Source organism: Oryx dammah, unplaced genomic scaffold (assembly GCF_014754425.2).
Source record: "Oryx dammah isolate SB20612 unplaced genomic scaffold, SCBI_Odam_1.1 HiC_scaffold_29, whole genome shotgun sequence".
NCBI classification, from domain to species: domain Eukaryota; kingdom Metazoa; phylum Chordata; class Mammalia; order Artiodactyla; family Bovidae; genus Oryx; species Oryx dammah.
The window spans coordinates 85,739,375-85,755,152 of NW_024070213.1; the positions used below are offsets into that span (position 1 = coordinate 85,739,375).

A 15,778-nucleotide genomic window follows, 5' to 3' on the forward strand; every position below is an offset into this window, starting at 1 on the left:
ACAAAGGCTGTGAAAAGAGACAAAGAAGGCCACTACATAATGATCAAAGGATCAATCCAAGAAGAAGATATAACAATTATAAATATATATGCACCCAATATAGGAGCACCACAATATGTAGGACAAATGCTAACAAGTATGAAAGAGGAAATTAACAACAACACAATAATAGTGGGAGACTTTAATACCCCACTCACACATATGGACAGATCAACTAAACAGAAAATTAACAAAGAAACGCAAACTTTAAATGATACATTAGACCAGTTAGACCTAATTGATATCTATAGGACATTTCACCCCAAAACAATGAATTTCACCTTTTTCTCAAGTGCTCATGGAACCTTCTCCAGGATAGATCACATCCTGGGCCACAAATCTAACCTTGATAAATTCAAAAAAATCGAAATCATTCCAAGCATCTTTTCTGACCATAATGCACTAAGATTAGATCTCAATTACAGGAGGAAACCTATTAAAAATTCCAACATATGGAGGCTGAACAACACGCTTCTGAATAACCAACAAATCACAGAAGAAATCAAAAAAGAAATCAAAATATGCATAGAAACGAATGAAAATGAAAACACAACAACCCAAAACCTGTGGGACACTATAAAAGCAGTGCTAAGAGGAAAGTTCATAGCAATACAGGCATACCTCAAGAAACAAGAAAAAAGTCAAATAAATAACCTAACTCTACACCTAAAGCAACTAGAAAAGGAAGAATTAGAGAACCCCAGAGTTAGCAGAAGGAAAGAAATCTTAAAAATTAGGGCAGAAATAAATGCAAAAGAAACAAAAGAGACCATAGCAAAAATCAACAAAGCCAAAAGCTGGTTCTTTGAAAGGATAAATAAAATTGACAGACCATTAGCCAGACTCATCAAGAAGCAAAGAGAGAAAAATCAAATCAATAAAATTAGAAATGAAAATGGAGAGATCACAACAGACAACACAGAAATACAAAGGATCATAAGAGACTACTATCAGCAATTATATGCCAATAAAATGGACAACCTGGAAGAAATGGACAAATTCTTAGAAAAATACAATTTTCCAAAACTAAACCAGGAAGAAATAGACAATCTTAACAGACCCATCACAAGCACGGAAATTGAAACTGTAATCAGAAATCTTCCAGCAAACAAAAGCCCAGGTCCAGACGGCTTCACAGCTGAATTCTACCAAAAATTTCGAGAAGAGTTAACACCTATCCTACTCAAACTCTTCCAGAAAATTGCAGAGGAAGGGAAACTTCCAAACTCATTCTATGAGGCCACCATCACCCTAATACCAAAACCTGACAAAGATACTACAAAAAAGGAAAACTACAGGCCAATATCACTGATGAACATAGATGCAAAAATCCTCAACAAAATTCTAGCAATCAGAATCCAACAACACATTAAAAAGATCGTACATCATGACCAAGTGGGCTTTATCCCAGGGATGCAAGGATTCTTCAACATCCGCAAATCAATCAGTGTAATTCACCACATTAACAAATTGAAAAATAAAAACCATATGATTATCTCAATAGATGCAGAGAAGGCCTTTGACAAAATTCAACACCCATTTATGATAAAAACTCTCCAGAAAGCAGGAATAGAAGGAACATACCTCAATATAATAAAAGCTATATATGACAAACCCACAGCAAACATTCTCCTCAATGGTGAAAAATTGAAAGCATTTCCCCTTAAGTCAGGAACAAGACAAGGGTGCCCACTTTCACCACTACTATTCAACATAGTTCTGGAAGTTTTAGCCACAGCAATCAGAACAGAAAAAGAAATAAAAGGAATCCAAATTGGAAAAGAAGAAGTAAAACTCTCACTGTTTGCAGATGACATGATCCTCTACATAGAAAACACTAAAGACTCTACCAGAAAATTACTAGAGCTAATTAATGAATCTAGTAAAGTTGCAGGATATAAAATCAACACACAGAAATCCCTTGCATTCCTATACACTAATAATGAGAAAGTAGAAGAAGAAATTAAGGAAACAATTCCATTCACCATTGCAACCAAAAGAATAAAATACTTAGGAATATATCTACCTAAAGAAACTAAAGACCTATATACAGAAAACTATAAAACACTGATGAAAGAAATCAAAGAGGACACTAATAGATGGAGAAATATACCATGCTCATGGATCGGAAGAATCAATATAGTGAAAATGAGTATATTACCCAAAGCAATTTACAAATTCAATGCAATCCCTATCAAGATACCGGCGATATTTTTCACAGAACTAGAACAAATAATTTCAAGATTTGTATGGAAATACAAAAAACCACGAATAGCCAAAGCAATCTTGAGAAAGAAGAATGGAACTGGAGGAATCAATTTGCCTGACTTCAGGCTCTACTACAAAGCCACAGTCATCAAGACAGTATGGTATTGGCACAAAGACAGACATATAGATCAATGGAACAAAATAGAAAGCCCAGAGATAAATCCACATACATATGGACACCTTATCTTTGACAAAGGAGGCAAGAATATACAATGGAGTAAAGACAATCTCTTTAACAAGTGGTGCTGGGAAAACTGGTCAACCACTTGTAAAAGAATGAAACTAGATCACTTTCTAACACCGCACACAAAGATAAATTCAAAATGGATTAAAGATCTAAATGTAAGACCAGAAACTATAAAACTCTTAGAGGAGAACATAGGCAAAACACTCTCTGACATAAACCACAGCAGGATCCTCTATGATCCACCTCCCAGAATTCTGGAAATAAAAGCAAAAATAAACAAATGGGATCTAATTAAAATTAAAAGCTTCTGCACAACAAAGGAAAACATAAGCAAAGTGAAAAGACAGCCTTCCGAATGGGAGAAAATAATAGCAAATGAAGCAACTGACAAACAACTAATCTCAAAAATATACAAGCAACTCCTGCAGCTCAATTCCAGAAAAATAAACGACCCAATCAAAAAATGGGCCAAAGAACTAAATAGACATTTCTCCAAAGAAGACATACGGATGGCTAACAAACACATGAAAAGATGCTCAACATCACTCATTATTAGAGAAATGCAAATCAAAACCACAATGAGGTACCACTTCACACCAGTCAGAATGTCTGCGATCCAAAAATCTGCAAGCAATAAATGCTGGAGAGGGTGTGGAGAGAAGGGAACCCTCCTACACTGTTGGTGGGAATGCAAACTAGTACAGCCACTATGGAGAACAGTGTGGAGATTCCTTAAGAAATTGCAAATAGAAATGCCTTATGACCCAGCAATCCCACTGTTGGGCATACACAAAGAGGAAACCAGAATTGAAAGAGACACATGTACCCCAATGTTCATTGCAGCACTGTTTATAATAGCCAGGACATGGAAACAACCTAGATGTCCATCAGTAGATGAATGGATAAGAAAGCTGTGGTACATATACACAATGGAGTATTACTCAGCCATTAAAAAGAATACATTTGAATCAGTTCTGATGAGATGGATGAAACTGGAGCCGATTATACAGAGTGAAGTGAGCCAGAAAGAAAAACACCAATACAGTATACTAACACATATATATGGAATTTAGGAAGTTGGCAATGATGACCCTGTATGCAGGACAGCAAAAAAGACACAGATATGTATAGCGGACTTTTGGACTCAGAGGGAGAGGGAGAGGGTGTGATGATTTGGGAGAATGGCATTGAAACATGTATAATATCATGTAAGAATCGAAATGCCAGTCTATGTCTGATGCAGGATATGACACGCTTGGGGCTGACGTGCGGGGATGACCCAGAGAGATGATGTGGGGAGGGGGGTGGGAGGGGGGTTCATGTTTGGGAACGCATGTACACCTGTGGTGGATTCATGTAAATCTATGCCAAAACCAATACAGAATTGTAAAGTAAAAAATTAAAAATAAATAAATAAATAAATTTTAAAAAAAAATAAAAATAAAAGAAATCAGTCCTGAATATTCATTGGAAGGACTGATGCTAAAGCTGAAACTCCAATATTTTGGCCACCTGATGTGAAGAACTGACTCTTTTGAAAAGACCCTGCTGCTGGGAAAGACTGAAGGCGAGAGGAGAAGGGGACAACAGATGATATGGTTGGATGGCATCACCAACTCAATGGACATGAGTTTGAGTAAACTCTGGGAGTTGGTGATGGACAGGGAAGCCTAGCATGCTGCAGTCCATGGGGTCGCAAAGAGTCGGAGACAACTGAGCGACTGAACTGATAAAACAAAGAACGAACATAGGGTTGATGAGAAGCAATAAGCTGATAATTGGCACAGCCCATCCCACTGACTATTCAGATTCTATATGCTCCCTTATAAGCATGTGAAAGTAGGAAAGTCCACTAGACCATTCAGGTATGACCTATATCAAATTCCTTGTGATTATACAGTGGAGATTACAAATAGATTCAAGGGATTAGATCTGGTAGATGGAGTGCCAGAAGAACTATGGACAGAGGTTTGTAACATTGTATAGGACACAGTGACCAAAACCATTTCAAAGAAAAAGAAATGCAAGAAAGCAAAGTGGTTTTTTTTTAAATTTAAATTTATTTATTTTAATTGGAGGCTAATTACTTTACAATATTATATTAATCTTGCCATACATCAACATGAATCTGCCATGGGTGCACACATGTTCCCAATCCTGAACCTCCCTCCCACCTCCCTCCCTGTAACCATCCCTCTGGGTCATCCCAGTGCACCAGCCCCAAGAATCCTGTATCCTGCATCGTACCTAGACTGGCAATTCATTTCTTATATGATATTATACATGTTTCAATGCCATTCTCCCAAATCATCCCACCCTCTCCCTCTCCCACAGAGTCCAAAAGACTGTTCTATACATCTGTGTCTCTTTTGCTGTCTCACATACAGGGTTATCGTTACCATCTTTCTAAATTCCATATATATGACAAATGCTAACAAGTATGAAAGGGGAAATTAACAATAACAAAATAATAGTGGGAGACTTTAATACCCTACTCACACCTATGGATAGATCGACTAATCAGAAAATTAACAAAGAAACACAAACTTTAAATGATACAATAGACCAGTAAGACCTAATTGATATCTATAGGACATTTCACCCCAAAACAATGAATTTCACCTTTTTACCAAAGTGGTTGTTTAAGGAGGCTTTACTAATATCTGAGGAAAGAAAAGAAGCAAAAAGCAGGGGAGAAAGGGAAAGATATACCAAACTGAATGCAGAGTTCCAGAAAAAAGCAAGGAGAGATAAGAAAGCCTTCTTAAACTAACAATGCAAAGAAATAGAGGAAAACAATAGAATGGAAATGACTAGAGGTCTCTTCAAGAAAACTGGAGATATCAAGGGAACACTTCAAGCAAGGATGGCATGATAAAGGACCTAACAGAGGTAAAGATTAGAAGAGGTAGCAAGAATACACAGAAGAATTGCACAAAAAAGGTCTTAATGACTCAGATAACCATAATGGTGTGGTCACTCACCTAGAGCCAGACATCCTGGCATGTGAAGTCAAGTGGGCCTTAGGAAGCATTACTACCAACAAGGCTAGTGGAGGTGATTGAATACCAGCTGAGCTATTTAAAATACTAAAAGATGATGCTCTTAAAGTGCTGCACTCAAAATGTCAGCAAATTTGGAAAACTCAGCATTGGCCACAAGACTGGAAAAGATCAGTTTTTATTCCAATCCCAAAGAAAGGCAATGCCAAAGAATGTTCAAGCTACCATACAATTGCGCTCACTTCACAAGTTAGCAAAGTAATGCTAACAGCCTTCAAGCTAGGTTTAGCAGTATATGAACTGAGAACTTCCAGACGTACAAGCTGGATTTCGAAGAGGCAGAGGAACCAGAGGTCAAATTGCCAACATTTGCTGGATCATAGAGAAAGCAAGCAAGTTACAGAAAAACATCTACATTTGCTTCATTGACTATGTTAAAGCCTTTGACTGTGTGGATCGCAACAAACTATGCAGATAAAGAAATGGGAGTACCAGACCACCTCACCTGTCTCCTAAAAAACCTGTATGCAGGTCAAGAAGCAATGGTTAGAACCAGACATGGAACAACAGACTGGTTCAAAACTGGGAAAGGCTCTATATTGTCACTCTGCTTATTTAATTTTCTATGCAGAGTGTATCATGCAAAATGTCAGGCTGAGTGAATCATAACTTGGAATCAAGATTGCCAGGAGAAATATCAATAACCTGAGATATGCAGATGATATATCACTTTAACAGCAGAAAGTGAAGAGCCTCTTTATGAGAGGGTAAAAGAGGAGAGTGAAAAAGCCGACTCAAAACTCAACATTCAAAAAACTAGTAAGATCATGGCACCCGGTCCCATCACTTCATGGCAAATAGATGATGAAAAAGTGGAAACAGTGACAGATTTTATTTTCCTGGGCTCCAAAATCACTGTGGACAGTGACTGAAGCCATGAAACTAAAAGACACTTGCTCTTTGGAAGGAAAACTATGACAAACCTAGACAGCATACTAAAAACTAAAGACATCACTTTGCCAACAAAAGTCCATAGAGTCAAAACTATGGTTTTTTCAGTAGTCATATACAGGTGTGAGAGTTGGACCATAAAGAAAACTTGAGCGCCAAAGAATTGATGCTTTCAAATTGTGATGCTGGAGAAGACTCCTGAGAGTCCCCTGGACTGCAAGATCAAACTAGTCAGTCCTAAAGGAAATCAACCCTGAATATTCACTGGAAGGACTGATGCTGAAGCTTTAATACTTTGGCAACCTGATACGAAGAGCTGACTCACCTGAAAGCCTGTGATGCTGGGAAAGATTGACAACAAAAGGATATGGGGATGGTAGAGGATGAGATGGTTAGATAGCATCATTGACTTAAAGCACATGAATCCGGGCAAACTCCATAGGACAGAGGAGCCTGGGGTGCTGCAGTCCAAGGAATTGCAAAGAGTCAGACATAACTTAGTGAATGAACAACAAAGCATGTTAGAATTCCTGAATATCAACAAAAACAATTCTATATTTTAACTGAATAAAATATACCTATCTGTCTTAAAGTCCTCATCCTTTCCCCACAATGAGAACTCAGACTACCAATAGTCACTGTATCCATCTATGTCTGGATGAAGAATATAGGTACATGTTTAGTTTTAGAATCTGCCAGAGCTTTTCCCACAGGAATCGTATACTTCTGTACTTCTTCCAACAATATATAAGAGTTTGAGCTTCTCTATGTTCTCACCAACACATGGTTTTGGTCGACTGGTGTGTTATAACCTAAATGCAAATGTGTTGATTTCCACAGCTATGTTTAGCTTCAGAACAAACACCAATGAAATGAAGTACAATAGTGGCTTCCATTGACATTCCTTTCACAACTTGGCCTTCTTTCAATAACTTCCTGTATTTTACCCACCTACCATATGAAGAAATGGTGGCCCAGAAATATGAATGAGAGTGGAATTCAATGGGATTTACTTCTTTGAGCTAGGAAGCCGTAGTCTGTTGGCATTCATACTCTATAGCCTAATAATGACTGAGAGAGTCTATATATAAAATCCCTTTGTAATAAAGTCTGTAACATTAATTTTTCCATAATTTTTTGTCTTCTGTCAGGTGCTAATGGCTTTTAAGGATATACAAAAGGAGGTGAGATTAAATTTCTATTCTCTAAATTCCCTGACCATATCACTTCTCTTGCTTCTGGTTTTCCTATACTCTTCTGTGCTGTTGACTTTGATCAAGCTTTTAATTTCATTTCTTTATCTAGGGATTTCTCCCTTAAAAGACTAGCACTTATTTGTCAGTCTAGTAAGTAAGACCAGAAGATGCCTAACAATTCCCTTATGAAAATATGATAATACAGAGAAAAATCCTATCTATCAGAACTACTCTCAGCAAGAATACTATGCAGTTATGTGAAACAGGTGACTGAGTTGGGAGGATCCAAATGACATGGTAAATTATTAGGATCGTATGTTTATTAATTACAGGGTAGTTCAAATTAGAGTCAGAGCTAAACTTCGCTCTGCAACAATCCTCCTCTTCTGCTCTTTCATGCAGGTCCTAGTATTTTTTTCTATACAAACACTAATAAAATATCTAAAACTATAGTCAAAAAATGGAGTATATTATTGGCTTACCCCAGATACTCAGTTACTACATTTGCTTGCTCAGGTGTTGATATATCTCAGTCCTACCAAGGTTGGACCAAAAGGACCTGAAAGAAATTTCCTCTACTTCACTAACTGGATCACTCTTAGCCTTTGAACTAAGCCTTTTTCTATAGTCCAAGAAGCCATGCCATTGTATCTTGCTGCTGTGTCTGGAACTTGCTCTAGGAAAAGACTACAGCAACCTCTGCCTCCGTCTGGCTGGAGGTAAAAGGGAGAAGAGATCAAAAGCTTGGTATTTTCACAAAGCATTCCCCAGTCTCAGGGCACCTCCACGTTACCCAGAATTTTAGTCCCCTGAGTCCTTCCTAAGTGTCCTCCAAGCAGGACTTGAGTTAGTGAGAGGAGGAGGTTTGTCCATAAGTGAGACTCACATGTGTTGATTTCGTCTTCACAAGGCCCATAAGCAAAGTTAAATGCCCCACCTGACATCTTCTGTGCTGAAGCTCTATTCTAGGTCTAGTGGTTCTTCATGGGGTTCATCAGACACAGTCTGATGGAACACCTGGGCTGGTGCAGACTGTTATGTCAATCTGACAAACACTTTCAAACATATAGGCACACTGAGAGAAGAAAGTCAAGCAAAATATATCCGGGAGAGACAGAACTAGAAAGCACTTCCTTGCCCCAGAGCACTGTTACATAGAAACACCATCTAGCCAGCTCCTAGGAGCTCAGGGGCCCCAAAGTACATAGCATCAGCCGCTATTTACTCTGGGGTGAGTAAGATGGAATTAAAAAAAAAAAAACACAGATACTTAAAGGTTCATCTCAGAGAACCAACGCACACACAGTGAGGAGTCAGTTCAGTTCAGTGGTTCAGTCATGTCCGACTCTTTGCAACCCCATAGACTGTAGCATTCCAGCCTTCCCTGTCCATCACCATCTCCCTGAGCTTGCTCAAACTCATGTCCATTGAGTTGATGATGGCATCCAACCATCTCATCCTCTGTTGTCGACTTCTCCTCCCGCCTTCAATCTTTCCCAGCATCAGGGTCTTTTCAAATGAGTCAGTTCTTCACATCAGGTGGCCAAAGTATTAGAGTTTCAGCTTTAGCATCGGTCCTTCCAATGAATATTCAGGATTGACTTCCTTTAGGATGGACTGGTTAGATCTTCTTGCTGTCCAAGGGACTTGCAAGAGTCTTCTCCAATACCACAGTTCAAAAGCATCAGTTCTTTGATGCTCAGCTTTCTTCATAGTCAACTCTCACATCCATACATGACTACTGGAAAAACCATAGCTTTGACTAGATGGACCTTTGTTGGCAAAGTAATGTCTCTGCTTTTTAATATGCTGTCTAGGTTCATCATAGCTTTTCTTCCAAGGAGCAAGGGTCTCTTAATTTCATGGCTGCAGTCACCATCTGCAGTGATTTGGAGCCCCCAAAAATAAAGTCTGTCATTGTTTCCATTGTTTCCCCATATATTTGCTTGAAGTGATGAGACTGAATGCCATGATCTTCGTTTTCTGAATGTTGAGTTTTAAGCCAACTTTTTCACTCTCCTCTTTCACTTTCATCAAGAGGCTCTAGTTCTTCTTCAATTTCTGCCATAAGGGTGGTACCATCTGCGTATCTGAGGTTATTAGTATTTTTCCTGGTACTCTTGATTCCAGCTTGTGCTTCATCCAGCCTATCATTTCTCATGATATACTCTGCATATAGGTTAAATAAGCAGGGTGACAATACACAGCATTAACGTAACCCTTTACCGATTTGGAACGTCTATTGTTCCATGTCCAGTTCTAACTGTTGCTTCCTGACCTGCATACAGATATCTCAGGAGTCAGGTCAGGTGGTCTGGTTTTCCCATCTCTTAAAGAATTTCCACAGTTTGTTGTGATCCACCCAGTCAAAGGCTTTGGTGTAGTCAATAAAGCAGAAATGGATGTTTTTCTGGAACTCTCTTGCTTTTTCCATGATCCAACAGATGTTGCCAATTTGATCTCTGGTTCCTCTGCCTTTTCTAAATCCAACTTGAACATCTGGAAGTTCATGGTTCACGTACTGTTGAAGCCTGGCTTGGAGAATTTTGAGCATTATTTTGCTAGCGTGTGAGATGAGTGCAATTGTGTGGTAGTTTGAACATTCTTTAGCATTGCCTTTCTTTGGGACTGGAATGAAAACTGACCTTTTCCAGTCCTGTGGCCACTGTTGAGTTTTCCAAATTTGCTGGCACATTGAGTGCAGCACTTTCACAGCATCATCTTTTAGGATTTGAAATAGCTCAACTGGAATTCCATCACCTCCACTAGCTTTGTTCGTAGTGATGCCTCCTAAGGCCCACTTGACTTCACATTCCAGGATGTCTGGCTCTAGGTGAGTTATCACACCATCGTGATTATCCGGGTCACGAAGATCTTTTTTGTACAATTCTTCTGTGTATTCTTGCCACCTCTTCTTAATATCTTCTGCTTCTGTTAGGTCCATACCATTTCTGTTCTTTATTGTGCCCATCTTTGCATGAAATTTTCCCTTGATATCTCTAATTTTCTTGAAGAGATCTATAGTCTTTCTCATTCTATTGTTTTCCTCTATTTCTTTGCATTGATCACTAAGGAAGCCTTTCTTATCTCTCTCTCCTTGCTATTCTTTGGAACTCTGCAATCAAATGGTTATATCTTTCCTTTTCTCCTTTGCCTTTAGCTTTTCTTCTTTTCTTTTCTCAGCTATTTGTAAGGCCTCCTCAGACCACCATTTTGCCTTTCTGTATTTCTTTTTCTTGGGGGTGGTCTTGATCATTGCCTCTGGTACAGTGTCATGAACCTCCATCCATAGTTCTTCAGGCACTCTGTCTATCAGATCTAATCCTTGAATCTATTTGTCACTTCCACTGTATAATCGTAAGGGATTTGATTCAGGTCACACCTGTATGGTCTAGTGGTTTTCCTACTTTCTTCAATTTAAGCCTGAATTTAGCAATAAGGAGTTCATGATCTGAGCCACAGTCAGCTCCTGTTCTTGTGTTTGCTGACTGTATAGAGCTTTTCCATCTTCAGCTGCAAAGAATATAATCAATCTGAGTTCATTATTGACCATCTGGTGATGTCCAGGTATAGAGTCTTTTCTTGAATGAGGAGAGTGAAAATGAAAAGAAAAGTGAATGTCACTCAGTCATGCCCTACTCTTTGTGATCCCATGGACTGTAGCCTGCCAGGCTTCTCTGTCCATGGGATTCTCCAGGCAAGAATATGGAAGTGGGTTGCCATTCTATTCCCCAGGGGATCATCCCAACCTAGGGATCGAACCTAGGTCTCCTGCATTGCAGGTGCGTTCTTTACCATCTGAGCCACTAGGGAAGCCTGAAGAGAAAGAAAGTGGCCAGAAAACAGCACAGAAAGGCCAGAAAGAATAAAAGAGGAGAGGTCGTTGCATGAATTATTATGACTGTAGGTAATGAACTGTGTATCTCCCACCCCTAATAAGGCCAGAGTTTCTCCTATTTATTATTCAGCAAATATTTATTGAATATACTATATGCAGTGCATTGTGTTTGATGTGAGGCATAAAAAAACAACACACACTCTCAGGAAACTTGGAATTTCATTACATTCCCAAGAAGCCCACATGTCTCACACAGACATCCCTATAATCTTACCAAGTCTAGCTGGTACACTGAAGAGGAGGGTGGCCCCTGACTCTGAATTTCTCTCAATTTTTTTCAGCTGCAAGAAGATGCTCGGACTCGAGGTAAAAGTAATATTTCAAGGTTTGGGTAAACCAAAGGTGAGGGGAGGGAATAAGAATGAGTTCATATCAAAGTCTCAATGCGGGAGCTTCTATTTGGCTGAAAGCTGGACTCTGGGCCCCGCTAGTCTCTCCTTGTTCTGGTCCAGTTATCTTTCTATCCAGTTAACTTTCTCCCTTGGAATGGCTGTTGAGAGCCAGAGGACACTCTCAGCCCGGTCAGACATGGCACTTGTCAGGAGAGGAGAGACAACAATCAGAGGGAAGCTTCCCAGCTCTGTGTTTAGGGTTTAGGAGGCACTGAAGAGTGGGGAAGCCAAAATGGAATGATTATTTAGGGTGGTCAAATTATAGTACTCAAATGATCATATGCAGATTTTAAGTTTCAAATTAAAACACGCAGTAGCTGTGCTTAGTTGCTCAGTCATGTCCAACACTTTGCAACCCCATGAACTGCAGCGCACGAGGCTCCTCTACCCATGGGGATTTTCCAGGCAAGAATACTGGAGGGGGTTGCCATGCCCTCCTCCAGGGGCCTAGAATTATAGCATAAATTTAGGCATAGTTGGAGTTCCTTCCTTTCCAAAAAGGAACTTATAAATCAGGGCTTTTCAAACATTTGAATGTATACAAATTACCTTGGTACTTAATTCAGTAGGCCTGAGACTCAGTTTCTTTGTTTCTAAGAAGCTGTCATATGATGCTGGGACCTGTGGTTCATGAATCAGATTTTGAATACCAAGGATATAAATGAGTTCACTGAAACATCCTCTCATGTCACAAACACACACTACTATATATAAAACAGATAACCAACAAGAACTTACTGTATAGCCCAGGGAACTCCACTCAACATTCTATAATAACCCATATGGGGAAAGAATCTGAAAAATAATGAATATATGTATATGTATAACTGAATCACTTTGCTGTACATCTGAAACTGACACAACATTGGAAATCAGCTACTTTTTTCATTTTTAATTCAATGTATATTATTTTATTATTTGTCCATAAGAACATTTATAACTGATCATCTAATTTGGGTTAAATGTATTGCTGTGCTTAGTTGGTTAGTCGTGTCTGACTCTTCGTGATCCCATGGACTATAGCCCACCAGGCTCCTCTGCTCATGGCATTCTCTAGGCAAGAATACTTGAGTGGGGTGCCACTGCCTACTCCAAGAAATCTTCCTGGTCCAGGGATCAAACCCATGTCTCTTATTTCTCCTGCACTGGCTGGTGGATTCTTTACCACTAGTGACACCTGGGAAGCCCCAAAGTATCACTACTCAGTTTTGTCTTTTGAAGTGTTCTCCAAACAGGACTTGCTCAGTGATGTAAGCTATTTTGTTATCATTATGTAGCATATGCTGTCTCTGTATGGTTTGGAGGTGATCTTAGCTTTGGAGGTGCACATAAGATTAATAGCATTCAGTGAGTGGTGTACTGAAAGTATCCATAAGTTACCACCCAGGAATCTCTGCTGAATTCTGAATATTAGTTTCCATTCCTCGGGCCCATGCAGGGCAGCAGACAGGACCAAAAATATGGAAATATGGCCAAACAGAATCCATCTTGAGGTACAGGGAAAACTTCTCTTGGCTTCTCTTAACAGGTCAAAAGGGTTAAGTTTATCTATGCCTGAAAGATGTTCTTTATTCAAGGAAGGCTGTTTTCCAAATAGGTCACTACAGGCCCTGGAATACCTGCTTGATGACCCAATGTAAAAAACATGGATTTAGGATCTTGATTGTTGTTGTTGTTGTTTTCTGCTTCCTAAAAGGTGGGTGGGTGGGGGAATTCAGAATAAGATGAGAAGAACTCACCGCATTGTATTTTCCATACTAGAAAAGGAGACAAGGACCTAATCTAGTGTCAAGGCCCTGGGACTGAGGAATTTGACTAACTCCAAATGCCCAGAGCTGGTTAAGCAGGGATCTGGTGGCCATGATTCGATATATACTTTGTAAGTGATCAGATGTCCAGTGTCTCGTTCTGCAGCTGCCTCTGACAGGCCTGTAGTTCTTTAGCTTCTCCACAAGTTCTGGTCTCTCCCACTTTGACTGGCCATACTCCAAACTAAGGATGTGAGCAGGGCTCAAGGGTCCTAAGGAGATACTTTCAGACCCCTGCAATGGAATGACTCCTTCCTGTGTCCCACTCAGGGATGAGCTCCGTGACACCCACATCATCTGCATCCAAGACTGGGTAAGTGACTGTCTTTTGAGAGTCCCTAAGGGAGATAGAATCCACCTGGATATGGGTGTGGTGACTAGGAATACTGCCATCTCTGAGCCTTGAGTCTTCAGAACACTGTACTTCCAACGTATCTCTCAGGAGATGGTCCCCTACCACTCTCAATTAATGGTGAACTACAGAGCCGGAGCTTCCTCCTTCATCCTCAGCCCCACCAGAAATCTCTGGAATTTCAGGATCAGTCTGCACCTCACCATACACATTTTGGGAGATTCTATTCACTCACTTAAGGGAAAAAAGGAGACACAGAAAGAATGACAGATAAGAAAGAAAAGACACACACACACACACACACAGAGAGAGAGAGAGAGTAAAATGAGGAACTTAGAAAGAGAAGGACTTAGAAAAAGAAAGTTTTAAAAACTTGAAAGTCCAATGCCTCAACATTGGGAGATGTCCATTTATTTTCCATCCAAAAAAAAAAAAAAAGACTAGGAGAAAAAAGATCAGGCTATACCACCAGAGATTTAATTTAGACACTGCTGCTAAGTAGCTTCAGTCGTGTCCGACTCTGTGCAACCCCAGAGACGGCAGCCCACCAGGCTCCCCCGTCCCTGGGATTCTCCAGGCAAGAACACTGGAGTGGGTTGCCATTTCCTTCTCCAATGAATTTAGACACTAGGAAACACTTTATGAGAGTGAAAACTGAAAAACAGTACTGGGTGGTGAGAGAGCAGCAGCATATTCTGCAGAGGACTTCAGAAATACTTTTAAAAATCACTTTGACCTGTTTCAGATACGGTTCCACCTGAACCAGGAAATGGATAAGGTGAACTTCCTAGATCCCTGTTTCAACCCAATTTGGCCCTATTCTAGAGAGCTGACCCTAGTGAAGTAAAAAAGCATTCCTCTTAAAAAGATATATCACTATAGTGTAAATTGATCATTGCTGAAACCATGAAAGGAATAATGGACTGGAGATCTCATATTTACATAAATCTTAAATGTAATTATTATAAACCTTTACATATGAGGGGCACTTCTGATTGGTCAAAACCTTATTGGATCAATGATTTTACTTTATTTCAGTACTCCTTTCTGAGGCAACCATGAGGAATTTACCTGAATTTCCTGATGAAAACATAGGCTCTGATAAGACACATCTCCTAATACCATTAAGGGTACTCTCTTATAGGACATAAGATCATCAGGGAATTGCAACTCCCAGAGTTAGTGATGCCCATTCCTGGTGAAGTCTGACAACAAAATAAATCCTTGAGGACAGTGGAGGCCAGGGAGGGGCCCCCGGGGATGGGATCTCTCTCCCTCATACAGTCACAGCCTCCTCTTATTTGGTACAGAAGCACCAAGACTTCAGATGCTGCAATGACCCCAAAGTTGGGAAGACTGCTGCCAGGCACTGGAGAGCAGCCAGCAGGGATCCAGGCCCCAGACCTGAAAGGACAGTCCTCTGATCAGTCAGCTCGCGACCCTAGACCCCAATACAACAATCAATGAAGAAGACCACCTTCAGGTATTTCACCGAGGTCTTTCCCCTGAACGCCACCCTTCATATCCTCAGGAACCCAGGCCTCATCAAGTCCTCACTCCAATATGGCAGAGTAGCAAACTCCATCCCCTCTTCAAACCTGGGGTTACCTGAGGAAAAATCAGTTGAGAAGGTAGAAGCCGGAGGGCAGGGCCAAGTTGGAATCTTTCAGTTTCTTGATTGAGGA

At 40.0% G+C, this 15,778-nt stretch overlaps 1 protein-coding gene across 1 annotated transcript in view; it reads left to right on the plus strand.

Annotated features, from left to right (window-relative positions):
- Window positions 1-15,560, plus strand: part of LOC120858150 (uncharacterized protein C12orf54 homolog) — a 37,789-nt gene extending 22,229 nt beyond the window's left edge. Inside the window, exons 4-7 of the mRNA XM_040234014.1 lie at window positions 7,599-7,631; window positions 11,823-11,847; window positions 14,012-14,054; window positions 15,407-15,560. Of these exons, the coding sequence (XP_040089948.1) occupies window positions 7,599-7,631; window positions 11,823-11,847; window positions 14,012-14,054; window positions 15,407-15,560 (255 nt within the window). The remainder of the gene's footprint in view (window positions 1-7,598; window positions 7,632-11,822; window positions 11,848-14,011; window positions 14,055-15,406) is intronic.
- Window positions 15,561-15,778: the final 218 nt, after the last annotated feature.